Source organism: Apostichopus japonicus, chromosome 23 (genome assembly GCF_037975245.1).
Source record: "Apostichopus japonicus isolate 1M-3 chromosome 23, ASM3797524v1, whole genome shotgun sequence".
Lineage (NCBI taxonomy): Eukaryota > Metazoa > Echinodermata > Holothuroidea > Aspidochirotida > Stichopodidae > Apostichopus > Apostichopus japonicus.
Window position 1 is genome coordinate 1,778,002 of NC_092583.1, and position 20,398 is coordinate 1,798,399.

Consider the following 20,398-nt stretch of genomic DNA (forward strand, 5'->3'; position numbering starts at 1 on the left):
GTTAATATATTCCTATCTGGAAAACTTACCTTCACAAATTGGTTCCAAAGGAACACATTTTCTCATTGGTTCTTCCTTTGGAATCGTTTCAAAGGCGTAATTGATAGATGCAGCAGGATCTTTCTCCAGTTCGAAACAGAGAAATGGCACCTCGTGACACAAACGGTCAGCCAGATCTAATTCCAAACTTAAGTCATCAAACGAGAAATCATCCCCAACTAAAAATGGTTGATTCTTTTGTTTGTCACTGATGATGTCAGTTAATGTTGCTCCGACTTGATCTCTACCATCCTCGTCCGATGAAATGTAAGCTTTCAAATTCCAAAGGTTTTCACCACCAACGTTTGTTGACTTGAGGATATCGGGAATGCCTTCGACATCGAATTCAATGTCTTGGTCTGGGACGCCCTCTATCAGCTTGTCTGTCTTGACATCTATGTTAAGATCCTCGAACGTGACCTCTACGAGAGTAAAAACATAAAGAAATAACAGAAATCTACTTTAATTGCAAGAGCACCGCCACCACCGCCACCACCCCCCTCCCTCCCTCCCTCCCCGACCATCCTAACCTCTCTCAATTGAATTACACACTTTAATTGATGATGTGTGTAATTAAGGGATGACTTTATGCAGAATTTTAGTATTGATAATTATGATGTAGTGTTATTGTATAGGCGTATAAATGTCTTATGTTTCCCTAAATGAGTTTTGCGCTGCATCTGGATAAACTGAATGAATGGTCTGTGTATATGTTAGACTAAGTATTCCAGTCACTTTAATTGGTGAGCCCAGCCGTTTAAAGGGTCATTTCTCAAAAACAATGAAAGTGCTGTGCAACATGGCAACTGTTGCTATGGGAACAGATAGTTTAGTTGTGTACTTGTATAGGAGAGATGAGATTAAATCCATTACATAATTAAGAATATAAGATTATGAAAGAGTTTATAATCATGTTACGTGGTAGACGATCACCTTATTATCAAAGTTCAAAGATTTAATTGTCAGAATGATCTCGAATGGAAAATAAATTCCCATGAATACAAAAGAACACGGTTTTACCTTCGAATATTTCCTATATAATATTTCCTAACGAGCTTGTGGATAATTTGGAGAGATTATATATAGGACGAGATAAGCTATAATAAAGAGTGAGGCCTGACATTGACGGCATGGAGAAGAGTCTAGGTCAGGGGTGGGGAACCTTTTTGAATAAATGGGCCAGATATAAGGAGTGAAAAATTTACTGGGCCGCACCTAACCAACGACCTGCTGTTGATTTCAAATATTTGATTCCGAGGACTTTCAAGCAATAGGTGTGTGTACTAAATCTTTATTCACAAAAACATAATGTCAATACAGTACAGTTGATAAATAATGGGGATAATAGGCCTACCTGGCAGCATCATTAGTGCCGATAACTTCTATAAGCAACTAGCTCGTTTTTGTGATGATGTAAAATAGATTGAATTTTTTCTTTTTTCTTGAGACATCTCACGGGCCGCAACAAAATCACTGGCGGGCCGCATATGGCCCGCCGGCCGTAGGTTGCCCACCCCTGGTCTAGGTAGTGTTTCACAATGATATGAACTACTTACTGGAAGAGCACACCCGTTCCTTACAAGAATGCAGAGATGTCTTAGTAGTAAGCTCGTCATTTTCCACCACAATCATGGTGAAGTTCGTAGACGGATCTTCCCCCTTCCTGAACTCGACGCAGACGTAAACGTAATCCTTGCAGCCTACTGACCCAATGTCAAAGTAAACATCTGCTCCCTCAAATAGAATGGTGGATTCCGGTTGTTCGATTATCTGTCCGGCCTGATAGTAAGACAGCACTCGATTCGTTTCCCCGATTCGCTCCCCGTCCCCTTGGAAGACCAAAAAAGTGAGAGAGAAAATTATAAATAGTTATGTCACTTGTGCAGTGTATACCTCGCAGTTCTATGGTTCAGAGTTATTAAAAATACTTCCTTCTTCACCCACTGCCCCCTCCCCCATATTTTCCCCAGCTTCCATTGCTGAAATAAGTCACTGATCTCCCGAAGGTTTGGGGTGGGAGGGGGAGGTAAATAATGCAATCCATTATGGTAATTACGCAGTAGTAGTTTATCAAGTGCGTGTAGCCTAAGCCTAGTAATGAATGCAGGTTACTAGTATACCCTATATAGGTATAGGTCTACCATAGACCTACGTAAAATACTGTAGCCTAAGCTCCATAACATATACTGTAAATGAAACGTGTTATAATATTTAGCAACGCCCGTAACTACAGGCAATAGCCTGCGATCGATATATATTTTGTAAATGTACATAATTGGAATTGTTAAGAAACTGAGGGATGACAATAACTTATTGTATTCACTGCATTATGTCGTGGCTAAAACGAAGGCCCTTAGACTTTAATGCACCAATGTCGCTTACGTTAACACACACGACTTATATCGAGGGACCAATTTTAGAATCGGTTAGACAATTTTGGTATAACTACAATTTTGATTTCAGATATTACGGTGAAATTGTAGGCTATTGACACATTTCTGGCGTAATAGCTAAATACAGCTAAATACGAAGCACGACATATTCCAATGTGCAGTAATTTACATCTGTTCTACGTTACTAAGTGCGTTCATACTACAAGCTAGAGCGTTCTTTTTTATCTATCACGTATTTACTATAGCGCCACCAGTATTATAAGTTCTCCAGAGAATTTTTGTATTACATTCATTCTCTCGTTCTTCTATTTCTATGGGTAACATTACCTGCTGATAAGTTACTTGCAAACAGCCTGACTTGCCATAGGTCGTCACCAAATACTGCTCTGGATCGATTCTGAAAGTTTGTCTCGATGTCGAGGTTAACCAATGACTTTTGACCTGGAACTGGGTCATCCTCGGTCAGTGTCCAATTCATATTGGTGAGAAAAACACCTGAAGAAAGACAGAATAATAGTAATAATAATAATAATAATAATAATAATAATAATAATAATAATAATAATAATAATAATAATAATAATAATAATAATAATAATAATAATAATAATAATAATAATAATAATAATGATAATGATGATAATAATAATAATAATAATAATAATAATAATAAAAATAATAATAATAATAATAATAATAATAATAATAATAATAATAATAATAATAATAATAATAATAATAATAATAATAATAATAATAATGATAATGATGATAATAATAATAATAATAATAATAATAATAATAATAATAATAAAAATAATAATAATAATAATAATAATAATAATAATAATAATAATAATAATAATAATAATAATAATAATAATAATAATAATAATAATAGTAATAATAGTAATAATAGTAATAATAATAATAATAATAATAATAATAATAATAATAATAATAATAATAATAATAATAATAATAATAATAATAATAATAATATTAATAATAATAATAATAATAGTAATAATAATATTAATAAACGATACAAAATACAAAATACTAAAAATAAAAATAACGCTGACGTTTGACTGAAGTCTTATTAATTATTATTTAGCTATAAGACAGATGTATCACATAATTATCACTACGCTTCAAAGAGGTCTTGTCGACGCTTTTGTTTAATCATCTTTATAAAATAAATGAACAAAAGTGTTTGTATGTGTGTCTGTGTGTGTGTTACTATTTAATCATAGCCCTAGGAAATCCTGTACGCTTCGTTCATTTCTTTAAAAGGGTTCCGAAAAATTGATTCGAAACCTGAATTTACAAACTAAATGGCTTACTTTGGCATTCTTGCTCTACGCATTCAATCAGGGCATCCTCTCCGGTTGTAGTTTCGAACGCAAAATCAACGTCAGATTCATTTGACTTTCGTAGCTCGAAGCAAAGGTATCTAGCCTCCCCACACCCTAACTGATCCAGAGGGTATGGCTCTGTTTCAACATTCTCGAAAACTAACGGACCACCGTCTTCAAGAGAGGTCGAAGCCTTGGAAGGCGTTAAGACTTGGTGCATTACCGGGGTGACCTTTCTGGTTCCGAACGGGTCACTGCTGGCGTAGGTCGATAATCGCCATAGATTATTTCCTTCCAAATCACGTGATGATGGTATGACGTCAACAGTGACGTCACCTTTTATAGGACCTTTTTCTCCAGGTAATCTATCTCCGTCGCCATCTTCACCAGACCAGGTTAAAAACCTGGCTATGACTCCTAAAAAAATCGGTAAATAAATAAATAAATAAAACAAAGAATGAAAAGAGAGTTTAAAAAAGGAAAACCGGAAGAAACGTATTTTTTATCCTCACGAATATTATATGTGAATATTTTGATAGCGTCGTTATAGTGATTTTTCATATAATTACGTAATAGTCCTAATTTTGTGGACGGTGCGTGACGTTTTGATACAATGTCCTATGTACAGAAGCAATTTCAAAAGAATTGTGTTGCAACGTTATATGATGTGTTTATATACTGCTGAAGTTACCAAGACCTATAAACCTCTCAGCATAACTTTAAAGAACGTGATGAATTAACGATTCACGATATTGTGTTCATTTCGTGAATATTGAAGTATTTGTTTTGCAACTTTAAAATCATAAAATGTTGGCAATGAATATATCTGGAACGTCTTGAATTAGCTCAGAGAAATGATATATTTTGACATTTCACGGAATAACTGAAATATGTCATGATGGTTTGTTATGGTATACCCCAGTAAGGAAACATAATTTTGTTATCATGTCTTTCCAATGACATTAAAACATGGGGTGTGACATTCCTGGAAGAAAATATTATTATAATGTTCTAACGCGGCAAGTAATAACAAGAGGAATAATGTTGCAAACCGCAAACCGTTGGTGCTTTCAGATTTACTCTCTACAAAGACATATCAAGGGGCGAATCCTAGATTCTAAAATGCAGGGGTGTGGCCCTGGGGTCGTTAAAGTCGACTCCCATGAAGAAGAATGGGCCCCCCCCCCCAAGGTGAAATGTCTGAATTGGAATGTGTGCCCTCTGAGGCATATCTAGGCTATACTGTAACTTAGGCCTATAAGAAGGTCTACACGCAATGTTATGATAATAACCACTTTTATCTGTTTGTTCTCATGGTATTGAATAGAGGCAGTTTACAACCCCACCTCACCCAACCGCCCCTCCCCCCCCCCCCCGGATCCGTCCAATGGAATTGACGGGTGCATCTATACGGTTACCTTTGCAGATATTCTTGGTACTGGTGCAGTTAATAATCGGCTGGATCTCTGAATCCGGCAAGAATTCATAATTGATACTCGACCAGGGATTCTTCCGAATCTGATAGCAGATATAAGGGATTTCGCTACACTCGTGGTTACTTAAATCTGTCGCAAATTCCACTTCTGGGAAACCAATGTTTTCGTCTGCAATCAATTCTGTTCTTGCTTGAAGTTGGTTCAAGATCTGCATTTGTTCTAATATCCTGTTGCCTTCACCGTTGACGTTCGGGGAAAAGAATGTTGTAACTTCCCACAAATAATCACCAGCCACGTTAGTCGATTCGAGTTTATTCGTTATGGCGTCTAACGAGACGGTTATATCTTGGTCTTCAGTCCCCTCAAATATTCTTAAAGATGAAGGATGTGTTGCTTCTAATTCTTCAAAAACAGCCTCTGTTTTCAAAGTGAGAAGAAGAAAAAGAAAGAGAAAAGAAGAAACAGTCTTCAAAAGAATATTGATTGACAAAAGTACATTATGAGAGACTTTAATGCAGGTTGTGGATAAGAACGTAGAAAAAAATTATATTGTAAAAAAATACACTTCAGCGTAATTAAGTGACCAACGTTTAGCAGTTTTGCGACGAAATATATGCTAGAAAGTCTAATAATGGTCACCGAATATTTTAAGAATAATTTTACGGCCAAGCTGAAAGGATTTACTCCAATTTATTGAGATATCTTACAGTCAGTCAATGTTTAACAGTCTCCATCTATTCTGGGAATAATTTCGAGGCAAGGAACCGTCAGTTGCATTTGTGGCAAATGCTAGAATGCCAAAATGGTAACTATAATATATATATATATATATATATATATATATATATATATATATATATATATTTTGCCTGACGATGGAGTGGTGACCACTTCGAAATATAGCAGTATGTCGTTGTTAAAAATATTCGCTTGTTTATCTTTTATATTATCAGTATGGACCACTACTATTTTTATATATATATATATATAAATATATATATATATATATATCTATATATATATATATATATATATATATATATATATATATATATATATATATATATATATATATTTATATATATATATATATATATATACATGAACGAATAGACCGTGGATAGACGAAACTTACTTGCTTCGCAGAGTTTTCTCTTACAACTGATGAGAGACTTGACGTCATCGCCTCGTTTGTCCTGAATAATTATGACGTAATCTGGGTCAGGGTTGGTGTTCTTTTCAAATTCGAGACACACGTAGTTGACGTCATCGACACATCCAATGGTGCCGATTTCAAACTGAGTCACCAATTCTCCGAATTTTAACGGTTTTCTGTCCTCTATTGGCAAGGCTATTCTCTCGTCTGTGAGTAACTGATAAACTTCATCGAATTTTGGTCCGACGCCGTACTCTGAGTTTGAACCATAAAGCCCTAATCGCCATAACCGAGTACCATTGACATCTCGAGTGTCGTTTCGTAGCTTCGTCGTTACATCGAGAGTTGTCGGTGTCCTCCGACCTGGTGCCGAGTCAATCGACTCGATTGTCCAGTCAAGTTTTTTAGGAGTTACGGCTGCAATGGAGGATGTGTATAAGGAGAGTTTTTAGCGAAGAATTCACGGTGACGAATTAGTATTCATCCTGTATCTATTTTGTTTAGATTCAATAAAACCTTACACACCCCTCCCTCGCCCCCTCCCATGCACCTCAATATCTTCTACATTTTCCTAAACATACACCCATCTACAATCCAGTTCGTTGGGTGGGGAAGAGGGGAAGGAACTGGCAGATATACGGAGGGCACAACCCCCCCCCCCCCCCCCCCATGGCTACGCCACTGCTCATTACTGTACTCCTACCAAATTCGTACTTTCATAGTGCACGTGCGTCCATCCATGGCAATGGGAAGCGTTTCATAGTTTCACATTTTATTTTTTTTCCTACTTTATTCCAATGACATATTTGAAACATTGCCACTAACGTATTAAATAGGTCTACAATAAATGTTTGTAAATGTTGATCTCAAGACATCGGTGATAAAGAGAGGAATGGAATACTTTGCTTACATCTCGATAACCCTCCAATATCCCCCTCCTAAGCTCACCCGTTTAGCCCCCCTCCCCTCCCTCTCCCCCTCTATCAACCCCAACAATCGACTCATTGTGAAGAAAAAATAAAAGACAAATGTAACTGTGAAAAAAACACCTTTGCATACAAGCTCCTGGCAGTTCAACACGTATTTCTTCCCAGAATCTGTATGGAACGCGAAATCGGCATCCGATCTTGAGGCCTTCTGGAATCTGTAGCAAAGAAATTTGAACTTTCCGCACCCCATCCGATCTACTTGGAACGGAGGCGTTTCAAGATTATAGAAACGTAGAACTCCATCTTCCGGTACCGGTAGTCTTGACTGCTCCTCAGTAAGGATTTGGTCGAAATAGGGTAACAGGATATCGTCCGAACCGGCAGATTTTGTGCTACTCGCAAAAACGGACATCTGCCAAAGATTGTTACCGGTAAGATTGTTCAAGACGGTTTCTACGTCAATAGATGCGTTCGATACGATGCTTTGAACTGTTTCCAACGGACCATCGACAAAGTCAGGTATCTCGCCTGCCCAGTTGAGATTCTTGGCGATCACACCTAAAGAAATGGAAACGATATCAAAACCAGAATTAGTCTTGGAAAGTCACAATATAGCTATTTTTGTTTTGTTTAAAGACGGGTTCGCGGACAAGAAATCGGCGGCGCTGTTTGTCACTCACCGAAAAGGAGTTGTGCCAGTCACAAAAACCCAGATGTCAATTAAAGTACACACGGGTATATACTAGTACACCAAGTTCTGAAGTTACAACACTGTACTTGTGCGTGTGTGGGGCTCCGACACCCATAAGGTATACACACGTCATTATATATGATCACAACTGAAGTCTCGAGTTTTAAATTCGAAAACTTGGGAATGCTTGCTGTATACAATTAATGACAACACGTATATTCACGCAGGCTAAGACTGAAACGTTTAATATTTCAAAAAAAATTGGAAACCATTATCTTGCCACATCGCATAATAACTAATAATTTATGCTAAGATCAAGTATGAATTAAGTCTCTAAAAACTATCACCAATGTTTTATCCACTGTCCCTTCTTCGAATTTAACGCGGTAAAAGGAACACAGCCTAAATCCAAGTAGCATGGAGTTTAGTTAGTATGTTGTTTTTTCTTTTTGACGTCAAAGGACCATTGAGATCCATAGAACAAAATCAGACGTCTGTGTACTCACTGAGGTTGATCCACGTACAAAGTACGAACTTCATTTAACCTTTTCTTTCGTTGAGTAACAGTGTTAAACAGTAGACCTATACACCAAATAATAGTGGAGTTGTTTCTGTTCACTACGGTGGACCTGTATTCTAAAGATGATGTTCATACAAGCTTTACTCAAGGTGTTCTCAGGTTAAGAAGGCGTGTTTTTTTGGTTAGATGTTAACGTCTAGTTACCTCAGTTGACCTTTGACATCTATGAAGAACAATAGTGATCTTGTTCTCACCTATATATAGTCTAGTTAAGACCCTAATATGAACAGCCTATGTGTACCTTTCTTTTTCACAAAGCTATTTTCCCGTATCTATTTGCTGTACTGCCCAGAGAACGCCCCGGCAACGCTTTCGATTGATACTAGTTTGTATCGGACAGATCCTCGGGCATGTTAAATACAGTGGGTAGGCACATTCGTCATAGGCAGAAAACGGACTCTGAGGCATGTACAGTTTTTCACGCGAGAAAAAGAGTTTTACAAACGACTTGGCCATGACTTTAGTTCTCACCAAGATGAATCCACATACGTACACACCTACACACATACACACACACACACACACACGCATACATTATTAGTTATATGATTATTTTCAAACATGTTTTGGGGGGACCTGACAACGTATAATATTTTTCGATATACAATTCGAAGTCATGGGAGGTGAAAGTGTTTCTTTGTTGTCCAATATAACGAGTCAAGCAAAAGTGTCATGCTTTTAAATCAATAACTTGAATTCAATTGTGCTACTCTTTCTTTTGTAATATCAATTTCATTAATGTGATCGATAAATTGAATTTTTCATTCAGTTGTTGACTGATCTATACATGGGTTTTATACCTGATCGTATGAACTCGTTACTTGATTAATTGCAATTGATATTTTCGGAGTACTTATTATATAGACTCATATAGTAATGGTCGATTGATCAATAAGCTTATATACCAAATTTATCGATTTAATCGATAAATAAACCATCAGTTCTTATATCGCAAGCACTTACCACGACATATGTTGGTCATATTAAGACATCCAACAAAGGGAACCTGTTCGGGATTGGTCCCAAAAGTGTAGTCTATGCTTGTCGATGGATTCTTTCGAAGTTCTACGCACATAAAGGGTATATCTGCGCATGTCTGGTCTCTGAGGTCGACCTCAAACATGACGTCATCGAGGCATAGGTCTGCGTCTTTCTCGAGCGGTACCATTTGTGCCGTAGGGGTTAGTATGTCCGTTTGCTCGTCGATTCGAGTTCCGGAACCATCTTCGGATTGGCTAAAGAATATGTCCATATCCCAGAGACGAGTTCCCAAGACGTTAGTAGACAACAATTTATCGCTGATCGCCGTAACGTTTAGTTTCACTCTCTGCGCAGGTGTCTTTTCCAAAAGATTCTGTGGCGAAACTATTACAGGAATAAGCTTTTCGAAGATTGCTTCTGCATAAAAGAAAAGGATGATTATATATATAGGCCGGTCGATGGTAACATCGGGAAATCAATCGAAAATGTTAAAACAATTCATTTCGGCGATATTTGATGACCTATTTTGGTTAAATGAAACGTAAAATGTCCGCACAACATTTGAAAATATTATAAGTACCGGTTGACATTAAAATTCAATACACTAAATACGTATGGAGATAGCTCCACATTCATAAAATGTTATGGATTTATAATTTAAACATGTATGGATTTTATTACCAATTAATACATAAATGTTGCTTAATCTTTTACTCCTTTGTTATAACAAAATTCCTTAACTATGAACTTCATTGTTATACCAATATTATTTATATATATATATATATATATATATATATATATATATATATATTTGAGGGTATACAAGACATATAAAAGCGTTTCAGGAATAGAAGAAGAGTAATCATCTTATCAAGCTATATCTTTGTTTGAGGCAATTGACTGGGTTTTTTTGTGACCGAGTTGTATAGAAAATGAAGCGTGACCTACATTCTCAGGAAGTTTTCAGATCAATGACTCCAAAACCTTTTCTGACAGAATAATACCGGTAACGTGAATTGGTTGTAAACCCTTTACTTTATTTACGACGACTTTATCCCCATATCCGGTAATATTGGAGAATTTATAGGCAATAGCATGCTATATATAAAACGTGACTTGTACAATAAACTACTATTAAGAAGACTCTTCTTGGTAAATATGCGGTCATTCATATATATATATATATATATATATATATATATATATATATATATATATATGTGTATATATATATATATATATATATATATATATATATGTATGTATATATATATATGTGTGTATATATATATATATATATATATATATATATATATATATATATATGTATATATATATATATATATATATATATATATATGTGTGTGTGTGTGTATATTAATATATTTATGTGAAGCTGCATGTTGATTCATTCTTCGAAATGTGTGATATATTTGGACTTTTACTGATCTATCAATTACTGTTATAATGTACACATTATTTCAAAGACGAAATGTAAGGAATTTTCAGAATATTATTTTCCCTGTGGAGAAATGATGAAACATTATAAAAAGAGAAAGTAAACATTTCCAACTCAATTGTCATGATTTCATCAGTCACTTTGCCAGATGCATGCACAAAATACTATATAAATTAAAGAAAACGTTTGATTTTTTTTTTTAATATTTTCACCCACGCAGTATAATACTATAAGGATTTGAAATTATTGACCTGAACGTACGGTTAAGTTAAGCAAATGAAATTCATCCACCGAATGAAATCCCTTTAACGTTAAAGTTTGCACTTACTTGCACCACATCTTCGTTGTTTACACTTGATTATTGATCTCTCTGATGTCAATTCTCGGTCCGGCCCAGAGATTTGAAACGTATATTCAGGACTCGGGTTATCTGCCTTTGTGAACTCTACACAGACATGTGACGCTTCCGGTATGCACCCAGTGATACCAAGATCGAATTTGGTCATAAGGCCCCGGAATTCCAAAGGTTTGGCTTTCTTGAGGGTACGTCCGTCTTCTTTTGGACCAAGAATTTGGTCCACCTGACCATATCTTCTTCCGGTACCCTCTTCATTACTGCTACCAAAGAGGGAGGCTTTCCACAAAGTGTCCCCTTTCAAGTCCCTCGTGTCATCACGAAAGAACACGTCTAGAGTTATCGTGACGTCGTCGAGTTCCCCTGGTATCGCCTTCTCTGCACCGATTGTCCATGTAAGGTCCTTTACGACGACACCTTAGAGTAAACAATAACAAAAAACCAAAAGGATCCAACACAAGAGTGCTTTGTTACTTACACTCGAGTATTCTGTTAGTAATAATGATAATAATCTTTTCATAATCAGCAGTTACTTTTACGACACTTAAGCGACCGCAAATGTGAGAGAAACCCGCAAGGGCTTATGGATTACAACTTAAACGTCGGGTGGCTTCCAATCCCACATTTTAACTAAAAATTTGCCAACTTTTCAATTTAGAAAGTCATTTCGGATGGGGAAAACCGTAGATTGCTCTTGGATGAAAAACCCACCTTACTACGACCCGGCCGGGGATCGAACCCCAAACCTTACGATTGCTAAGCCTTCATTGCTTCAAATGCCACCCCTTTATCCACTCGGCCACATCAACGGTCAATGGATATATTGAAGTGCATCGCAAAATAAAAGAATGTAAAATGGAAAGATTGCCCAAAATTGATAGATTGAACAAGAGTGAATTTCTCTCTGATCACCGTTTGTCATTGATTTGAAGGAAAAAATTCAATCGAATTTATGATTGGAAATAGGAAACTGTGTCACTAAGCCTCTGACATCTTCACAAAGTGTCAGCCACTTTTAGCTCTCATAACATGTTTTAGGTTCTTGCCAACAACTTCATGGGGGGCGGGCGGGTGAGGGGGGTAACGTGTTTATGGTAAACATTCCCGTTCACGTGTCTTTTTTATTCAGATATTTGAGTTTTCGTTCACTTGAAATGATATCGTATGTGATTCTATAGTTTATTCAAATCAATATTTTCTGTCCAAATGTAGCATTAGTATGATTTCCCAATAATAGGTTTTCCTCATCATTTGTGCTCTGATATCTTCATTGAAGAGAGAAATGTTTTCTTTTTTTATAAAAACGTTCACTTTTTTTAAGACTCGGTAATCCTCCCTGATATCCTCTGCTCATCTAAGCCACATATGTAACCCTGAAATGTGACACATTGCTTTTCTCTTTCACTCTAAATTGTGGGACCAAAAATAAGAAGCAATAATATCAGTGATGAAAAATTGGCCGTGAACTTACCTACGCAGAGAGGCAAAAGTGAGCAGGAAATAAGCCGATATTCTTCATCACTTTGCGGCGCAAACGTAAAATGGAGATTAAATTGTGGGGTAGCGTCATCTGCGATTGTGAAGTTTACGCAGAGATATATAAAGTCCTCACAAAGAACGTCGTCTGTATTCAGCGAGACCATGGTCAAGTTGTTAAATTCAAATGGGGGATATTTTGGTTTCAAGAAAACCTGATCTTGCTGTTCATCGCTCAGAATATTGTCCACGAATGAATGTTTTTCTCCCGAACCATCAAATTGTCTGCTTATCCAAGAACTAAGTTTCCACAAATTTTCTCCGTAAATTTGCCGCGACGTTTCTCCCTTTTGGACTAAAATGCTGACATCTAACTCAAACTCTTGATCTTCGCCTTCAACAATGACGTTATCGGAGGAGATTAGATTCTCGACTCTTGCTACCGTCATTTCTGTAAAAATAATAATAATAATAATAATAATAATAATAATAATAATAATAATAATAATAATAATAATAATAATAATAATAATAATAATAATGATGATGATGATGATGATGATGATGATGATGATGATGATGATGATGATGACGATGATGATGATGATGACGATGATGACGATGATGACGATGATGACGATGATGACGATGATGACGATGATGACGATGATGACGATGATGACGATGATGACGATGATGACGATGATGACGATGATGACGATGATGACGATGATGACGATGATGACGATGATGACGGTGATGACGGTGGTGACGATGGTGACGGTGGTGACGATGGTGACGATGGTGACGATGGTGACGATGGTGACGATGGTGACGATGGTGACGATGGTGACGATGGTGACGATGGTGACGATGGTGACGATGGTGACGATGGTGACGATGGTGACGATGGTGACGATGGTGACGATGGTGACGATGGTGACGATGGTGACGATGATGACGAGGATGACGAGGATGACGAGGATGACGAGGATGACGAGGATGACGAGGATGACGAGGATGACGAGGATGACGACGATGACGACGATGACGACGATGACGACGATGACGACGATGACGACGATGACGACGATGACGACGACGACGATGACGACGATGACGACGACGATGACGACGATGACGACGATGACGACGATGACGACGATGACGACGATGATGACGATGATGACGATGATGACGATGATGACGATGATGACGATGATGACGATGATGACGATGATGACGATGATGACGATGATGACGATGAAAGCAGACCCTTATAAATAATGGGATAATGTATATACGTATTTTATGTGATATCAAAATATTCAAATTTCGGGAGAGAAAGACAGAGATATATATACTTACTTGGTAGACATTTCCTACAGCAATGCCCTGCTACTTTGATCTGTTCGTCTTGATCGCACGGAGGGTTACAACTCTCGTAAACGCAGTTTGTAGTACCGTTGTTGCAATGACAATAGGAACATTCATCTTGTATCCAAGTTTGCGCATGCAAGAACGGTGTGTTATTATAGATGCAAATAGTACGATCATTAGGGTCCTCTGGATCTACAAAAAGAGACAAATAAGATTATTACAAAAAAAAGATAACTGAATGCGACATTATTCAATAGGAAAATAATACAATCCCACAAAGTGAAGAGCATTGTGGTCAAGTGGTTAATGCAGTAGGCTGGTGATCTAAGGATTACAGGTTCGAGCCCTGGCCAGATCATTTCGTTGTGTCCTTGGGCAAGGCACTTTATCTCCATTGCCTCTCATCTTCACCCAGGTGTATAAATGGGGACTTGCGAGGTAACTTGAAAATATATTTGCGTGCGCCGTTTTCTGGCTGCACCCTATGGGAAGTCCCCCGGGGGACACGTGGTTGTGGTGCACTGTGGTGCCCCAGGAGAGATTGATTGAATTGCGCACACTTTGGTGTGTAGGTGTGACAAGTTACCAATGACCAAGGCTAATAGCGTCTTTGAACAGTTTCTGTTGATTTTGGCGCTATATAAATGTCTTCTGATTGATTGATTAATTGATTGATTGAAAGTCAAGTGCGGGGCCTCCGGGAACAGATGCAGAGAGGTCGTACCAGCTTTATATTACTGGTTGTGCCTATGTCAAGTAAGAAGGGGTGGACTGAATGACTGACTGTCTGACTCACTGACTGACTCACTGACTCACTGACTGACTGACTGACTGACTGACTGACTGACTGGCTGACTGACTGACTGACTGGTTGACTCACTGAGTGACTCACTGACTGACCGACTGACCGACCGACCCACCGACTCACCGAAACCGCCGACTCACCGATACTGCCGACTCGCCGACTCACTCACTGACACACTCAATCACGTACTCACTCACTCCCTCCCTCGCTGACTGACTGACTGACTGACTGACTGACTGACTGACTGACTGACTGACTGACTGACTGACTGACTGACTGACTGACTGACTGACTGACTGACTGACTCACTCGCTCGCTCGCTCAATCTCTCACTCAGTCACTCAGTCACTCACTCAAAGTTTACATCTTTCTCAACCTGGAGGGGTCGGTGAGGGTTCCTTCATTGGTCGTTGACGGGGTCTGTGAGGGGTCCATGACGGGTCGGTGAGGCAAAGGGGACGGCGCAGCTGTAAATCGGAGTGTGTAAAGGCTGATCGGGTCCAGCAACATTTTTACCTACTTATCAGAAAAAAACCTTTGCAATACTATAACGTTCAAGTAAAAAAAAAATCCGAGGACAGTCGAGAACCAAAAAAAAATGGCAAAGAACGCCCTCCCCCGTCCGCAAGTTACATGAATACATATGACCCGTAATTAGCGAGTTAACCTTCTTGTGAACTATACAAACAAAAGAGGAATCAAGGCAAAAATGTGGAGGAATACTTTAATCAAAGTCTGGAAAGTGTATTATTGAAAAAAAAAAACATAAACCACTTCATTGAGAAAGGTTATATGTTCGCTTTTTATCCCTTCTTTTTCTTCAAGTTGACTCCATGAAGTTTGAATTATTTGTTGTCATTCAGTGATGATGTATATATATTAAAGTATATTATACTGGTTGCCATGTCAACAACGATGATTTGGTTTTTAAATAACCGTCATGTTGAGGCTGTGCCGTGGAGGTGGAAATGCATAAAACACGAGAGATTGAAATAAAAAATGATAGAGCGATGGGTTTTCAGATATGCTTAACAAATTAAGGTCGTGCGGTCAGTTTTAGATCAACAACTGAAGACGGAAATTATGTCCCCGAAGACAAGATATTTACCAGCCCTTTACTGCCAAATTTTGAGTTGTTTTGTTACTTTTTTCAGGGTTTGTTGACATTTTATTCTATTAATAACGCTTAACCTACTAAAACAGACAACGATGTAAGCTTCACACCATTTTCCATGCATGTGTGTGTGTCATAGTTAGTCATAAATTCGTGCATTTTCGAAACTTTCTTTTAAATTTTTCGTGAAAACTCATTTTGTGATGGAAGAGGTGTGGTAGGGGTGAACGACATATTATTATTTGTAAGAAGCTTATAGCATAGGCTATTTAAGATAAATATTTGTCATGTGAATTGAATACCGACCGCAACTGAGGTTGCTGAAAATTTGATCAAATGCAACGCAGTTTCCATTTCGAAACTTTTACCAAAGCTATTGGGTAATATTCAAACAAGATCCCCCTCCCACCCCCATCCCCGGACGCTCGGAGCTTACATTATGGAGATTAATGAACAAGATATTTCTTGTCCAAACAATGTTCATATTGGTATATTAATCAAATGTAAAAGGCAAATTTGAAAGTATGAAAACATTATTGAATATGAATTTCTCATTTATAAATGAAGCTTGGTTTAGTGAAACCTTACACCAGAGATTGTTAAGCGGTTCTTAGTGTCAAACAACATAAAAACTACACCATACTCAAAGTTTACACAAAAAGCTGTTTATGGCCATAATATTAGTTTCGGAATCTTTGTGGCGACAAATTAATATATTAAACATAAATGGCGCTCATGCCAATCTTTGACACGTAATATTTGACGTGGTGCTTTATATATATATATATATATATATATATATATATATATATATATATATATATATATATATATATATATATATATATATATATATATATAAGATATATAGATGTGTCACTCATTTCTTGTAAATACTGTTTCAAACGTGTTAATAATGTGTAGCAGAGTTCAAATACTTTTGAACATGAATATCCCAAATATTTCTTTTTCGCGAAATGACTGACAACCTTCACAAATGTTTTCCGTTGACGCTTTCCCATCTTGTTCGCCACACGACTTGAAGACTCACCTCCACCCCCAACCCCCCCCCCCCCTCCCCAATCAACCCACCCACCGATACTTTCTATCTGCCAAAGAGTTAAGAGCTTAGCCGTGTAAGCAGCACGGAATACTGCAATAGGTGGTGCTATTATTAAATTGCTTTAGGGCGACTTTTTATTGGTTAATGAACCTGCCATACCTGAATGTTGGACAATGACCGATTCAGGGCATTGACTTTCAGTATATACAACGTTATGTTTGGCAGTGTCCTTTATATTAGTGGCACTGACCCTCGTTGCCTAGCAACAGCTAATAATTCTCTATAACCGAAATAACATGTTGCGTTAGTATAGGGATCGATGTATCCTAACGAGTCTACATTCGGTCTGCGCAACGAATTATGAATTGTCAGGGACTGGTCATTATAATACCATATCAACCCAAATCAGTATACAAATCATGGATAGAAAGGGCTTGTACATAGTGCTTTCTGTTACCATTTACAGTACATGTGATTCGGACCGACTATACTAAGGCGCTAAAACTGCATATTATTTCTACTAAATGACGGAATATTTTCATTTCTGAGTTTGTTGAATTTTGTGGTAATGACCACCGAAATTTCACTGCAGGCTTATGAAGAATCTAAAAGATAGTTTCAAACTTATTTGTCCCGAAATATATCCAATAATCAAATAATGGTCACTTTAATGCTCCAACTTCAACGCGTAATTTTACTATACCACACAAATAAATCACCTTTCACCACTGGGATAACTATTTGCCTAATTCAACACCAATCGATGTCTGAAAGTATCAATTGGAGGTGCAGAACCACCAGTAAAGTATACCTATATTGAAAACATCTAGCGAGTTTTAGCGTGCTAAATTATGGACCAGAACTGATGTAGTTCTTTTTTCTTATTAAGTAATTAATTAATTAATTAAAATTATATTTGATTGTAAAGTATATTCATATGCATAATCAATCTAAGGAGGATATCTTAAATATCACAGAGTCTAATTGATCGAACAAGCTAAAAATCATCTAACAATTTACATGGGATACAGTACATAGGATTTACATAGGATTACATAGGATTACATAGGATACATATACATTTACATGGGATATATTTACATAGGATTTACATAGGATTACATAGGAATTTACATAGGATACATAGGATTACATAGGATACATATACATTTACATAGGATACATTTACATATGATTTACATAGGATTACATACTTAGGAATTTACATAGGATAAACCCAAGTTTCTTCAATCATATGTCATGCTGACGTCATATCCTACTTCCAGTCACAAGTTTGTTAATGTCAATGCATTAGTTAATCAATTTCTAAGAACCTTTGTAAAGTAATATTTCTGTTCATAAAGCTTCATTTAGACAATTAAGTCATGGCGCCAAATATGACAACCGCTACTGCCATGCCGATTTAACTGACAATTTTTTAATATACTGCAATAATCGAGTATCGATACCTCCTATATATGTGTGCATTTGCTGCAAATATTCGGAGGTACTAAAGATTAGCCTCAAGCTCTCCGCCCCCCCCCCCCCCACCCCACTCGCGCCCGTCACCTCCACCCCACAATTTTATCAACATTTTTTCCTTCAAAAACTACTCATATAAGACCGTATTTACCATTTCAAGACGATTTGAATTTGTGAAATTCCTGCGGGAATTAATTTCTGGGAGGTACAACCTCCTAACCCTTACCTTACCCCCTGACGAACCATGGAGCATACTGTTTACCATAACAGCTCCCTGGATAAACAACCACTTCTCTGATGATGCGCAAGAACGCACTATAACTCATTCCATTAATGCCGCGATTATTCTTGCTTTTTCTTCTTCTTCTTTTTCTGCTTTTCGGTGCTGTTTTACGCTTCAATGCTTTTAAAGGCATCGAAGACTCGCCCCAAACCGCGTTTCGCGCTCTGAAAAAGTTAACTTTCCGTTGCTTGCAAATGACGTTTTCTTCTGGTCGCTACAAAATGCAGACAGTAATGAAACGTGATACCTTGTTATCTTTTATCTAGACCTGAGATGTCCACGCCGCTATGTACACTGTGTTGTGGGTATTGACCGTAGCTGTATGTGTTGTGTTGACTGTACACTAGTGTCTAATTACCGACGGTAGCAAGCTGTGCGTGTATTTTCTGGGATCGACGGTGCTGTCTAACACTTCTGTTACACCTCATTCGAAACTAGGTCAGATTACCGGCATGAGACGTTTCTTTGTGCGCGAGTCTTCACACCCTTTAATGTCCACAGTGGTGTGTTATATGACTATAGCGACAAAATATTCAAGATAGTCTCTTTCTGCCCCCCCCCCCTTCCTTTTTGTTTTCTTTTCGTTATTTTTGGCTTGACTTCCATTTGACCTTGACTTACAAGCCTAAAATAATATCGCTAACAGTTCTCAAACTAATATATACAAATCTAAATATATAAAAAATATTGAAAACATATAATATTTATGTTTTCTCTTCTGGAAACTTATGGCTGTCCTTTACCATTTTTCGATTACATCGTGTAGTTGGATCAATACCAACAAGAATTAAGATTTTTTTTTTCCTTCTTACCAATCAGGATGGGCGATTGGCTAGACAACCCAAGTAGAGCCGGGAAGTCTTTCAGCTCTCAATTTCTTTATATGCAATACGAAAATGTGTCAAGGTTGTACGCGTTCGCACCGGACGGAGAGGAAGCAATAGAACACATGGAAATAAGTTTAATTCACACAAGACCAACAGAGATTTCAATTTACTGTACTACTTAATATATTAAAAATGTTTTTTAGACGTTAACAGGTTTCTCTCTCCCCCCGTCTCTCCGTCTCTCCCTCACTCACTCATGGAGTATACATGCCATAATTGTTTTCTCACTATCCATACTCATCCTGTGACTTAATTATGTCACAGGTTATTCCGAGTTGTTAAGTCAAATGTATAACCATAAATAATGACATAATGCGACGTTCAGCCCGGTTAGCAACAGCTTTATCATCCTTCCGAAGGCACTGCATAATGTGACATGCGAATGCGACACTTTCTCAACGTACATTTTTTTCGGTTTGCACATTTGGCTTCCAATGGAATCGAGTGTTTATATATATATATATATATATATATATATATATATATATATATATATATATATATATATATATATATATATATATATAT

At 37.3% G+C, this 20,398-nt stretch overlaps 1 protein-coding gene and 1 long non-coding RNA gene across 3 annotated transcripts in view; one reads left to right on the plus strand and one right to left on the minus strand.

The window, feature by feature from the left end:
- LOC139964589 (uncharacterized) overlaps nt 1-20,398 on the minus strand; it is a 49,994-nt gene that overhangs the window by 12,323 nt on the left and 17,273 nt on the right. Inside the window, exons 2-12 of the mRNA XM_071966303.1 lie at nt 14,225-14,428; nt 12,852-13,307; nt 11,354-11,797; nt 9,546-9,980; nt 7,432-7,869; nt 6,362-6,799; nt 5,209-5,643; nt 3,779-4,207; nt 2,760-2,927; nt 1,596-1,868; nt 30-461 (exon numbers count right to left, since the gene is read on the minus strand). Of these exons, the coding sequence (XP_071822404.1) occupies nt 30-461; nt 1,596-1,868; nt 2,760-2,927; nt 3,779-4,207; nt 5,209-5,643; nt 6,362-6,799; nt 7,432-7,869; nt 9,546-9,980; nt 11,354-11,797; nt 12,852-13,307; nt 14,225-14,428 (4,152 nt within the window). The remainder of the gene's footprint in view (nt 1-29; nt 462-1,595; nt 1,869-2,759; nt 2,928-3,778; nt 4,208-5,208; nt 5,644-6,361; nt 6,800-7,431; nt 7,870-9,545; nt 9,981-11,353; nt 11,798-12,851; nt 13,308-14,224; nt 14,429-20,398) is intronic.
- Nucleotides 1-20,398, plus strand: part of LOC139964594 (uncharacterized) — a 60,301-nt gene that overhangs the window by 9,390 nt on the left and 30,513 nt on the right. Inside the window, exon 5 of one of the 2 annotated variants that reach the window (XR_011792034.1) lies at nt 8,875-9,502. The exons of the other annotated variant lie outside the window; for it this stretch is intronic. This is a non-coding gene — a long non-coding RNA (uncharacterized lncRNA). Of the gene's footprint in view, nt 1-8,874; nt 9,503-20,398 lie in introns of those variants that run through there. 2 annotated transcript variants of the gene reach the window in all.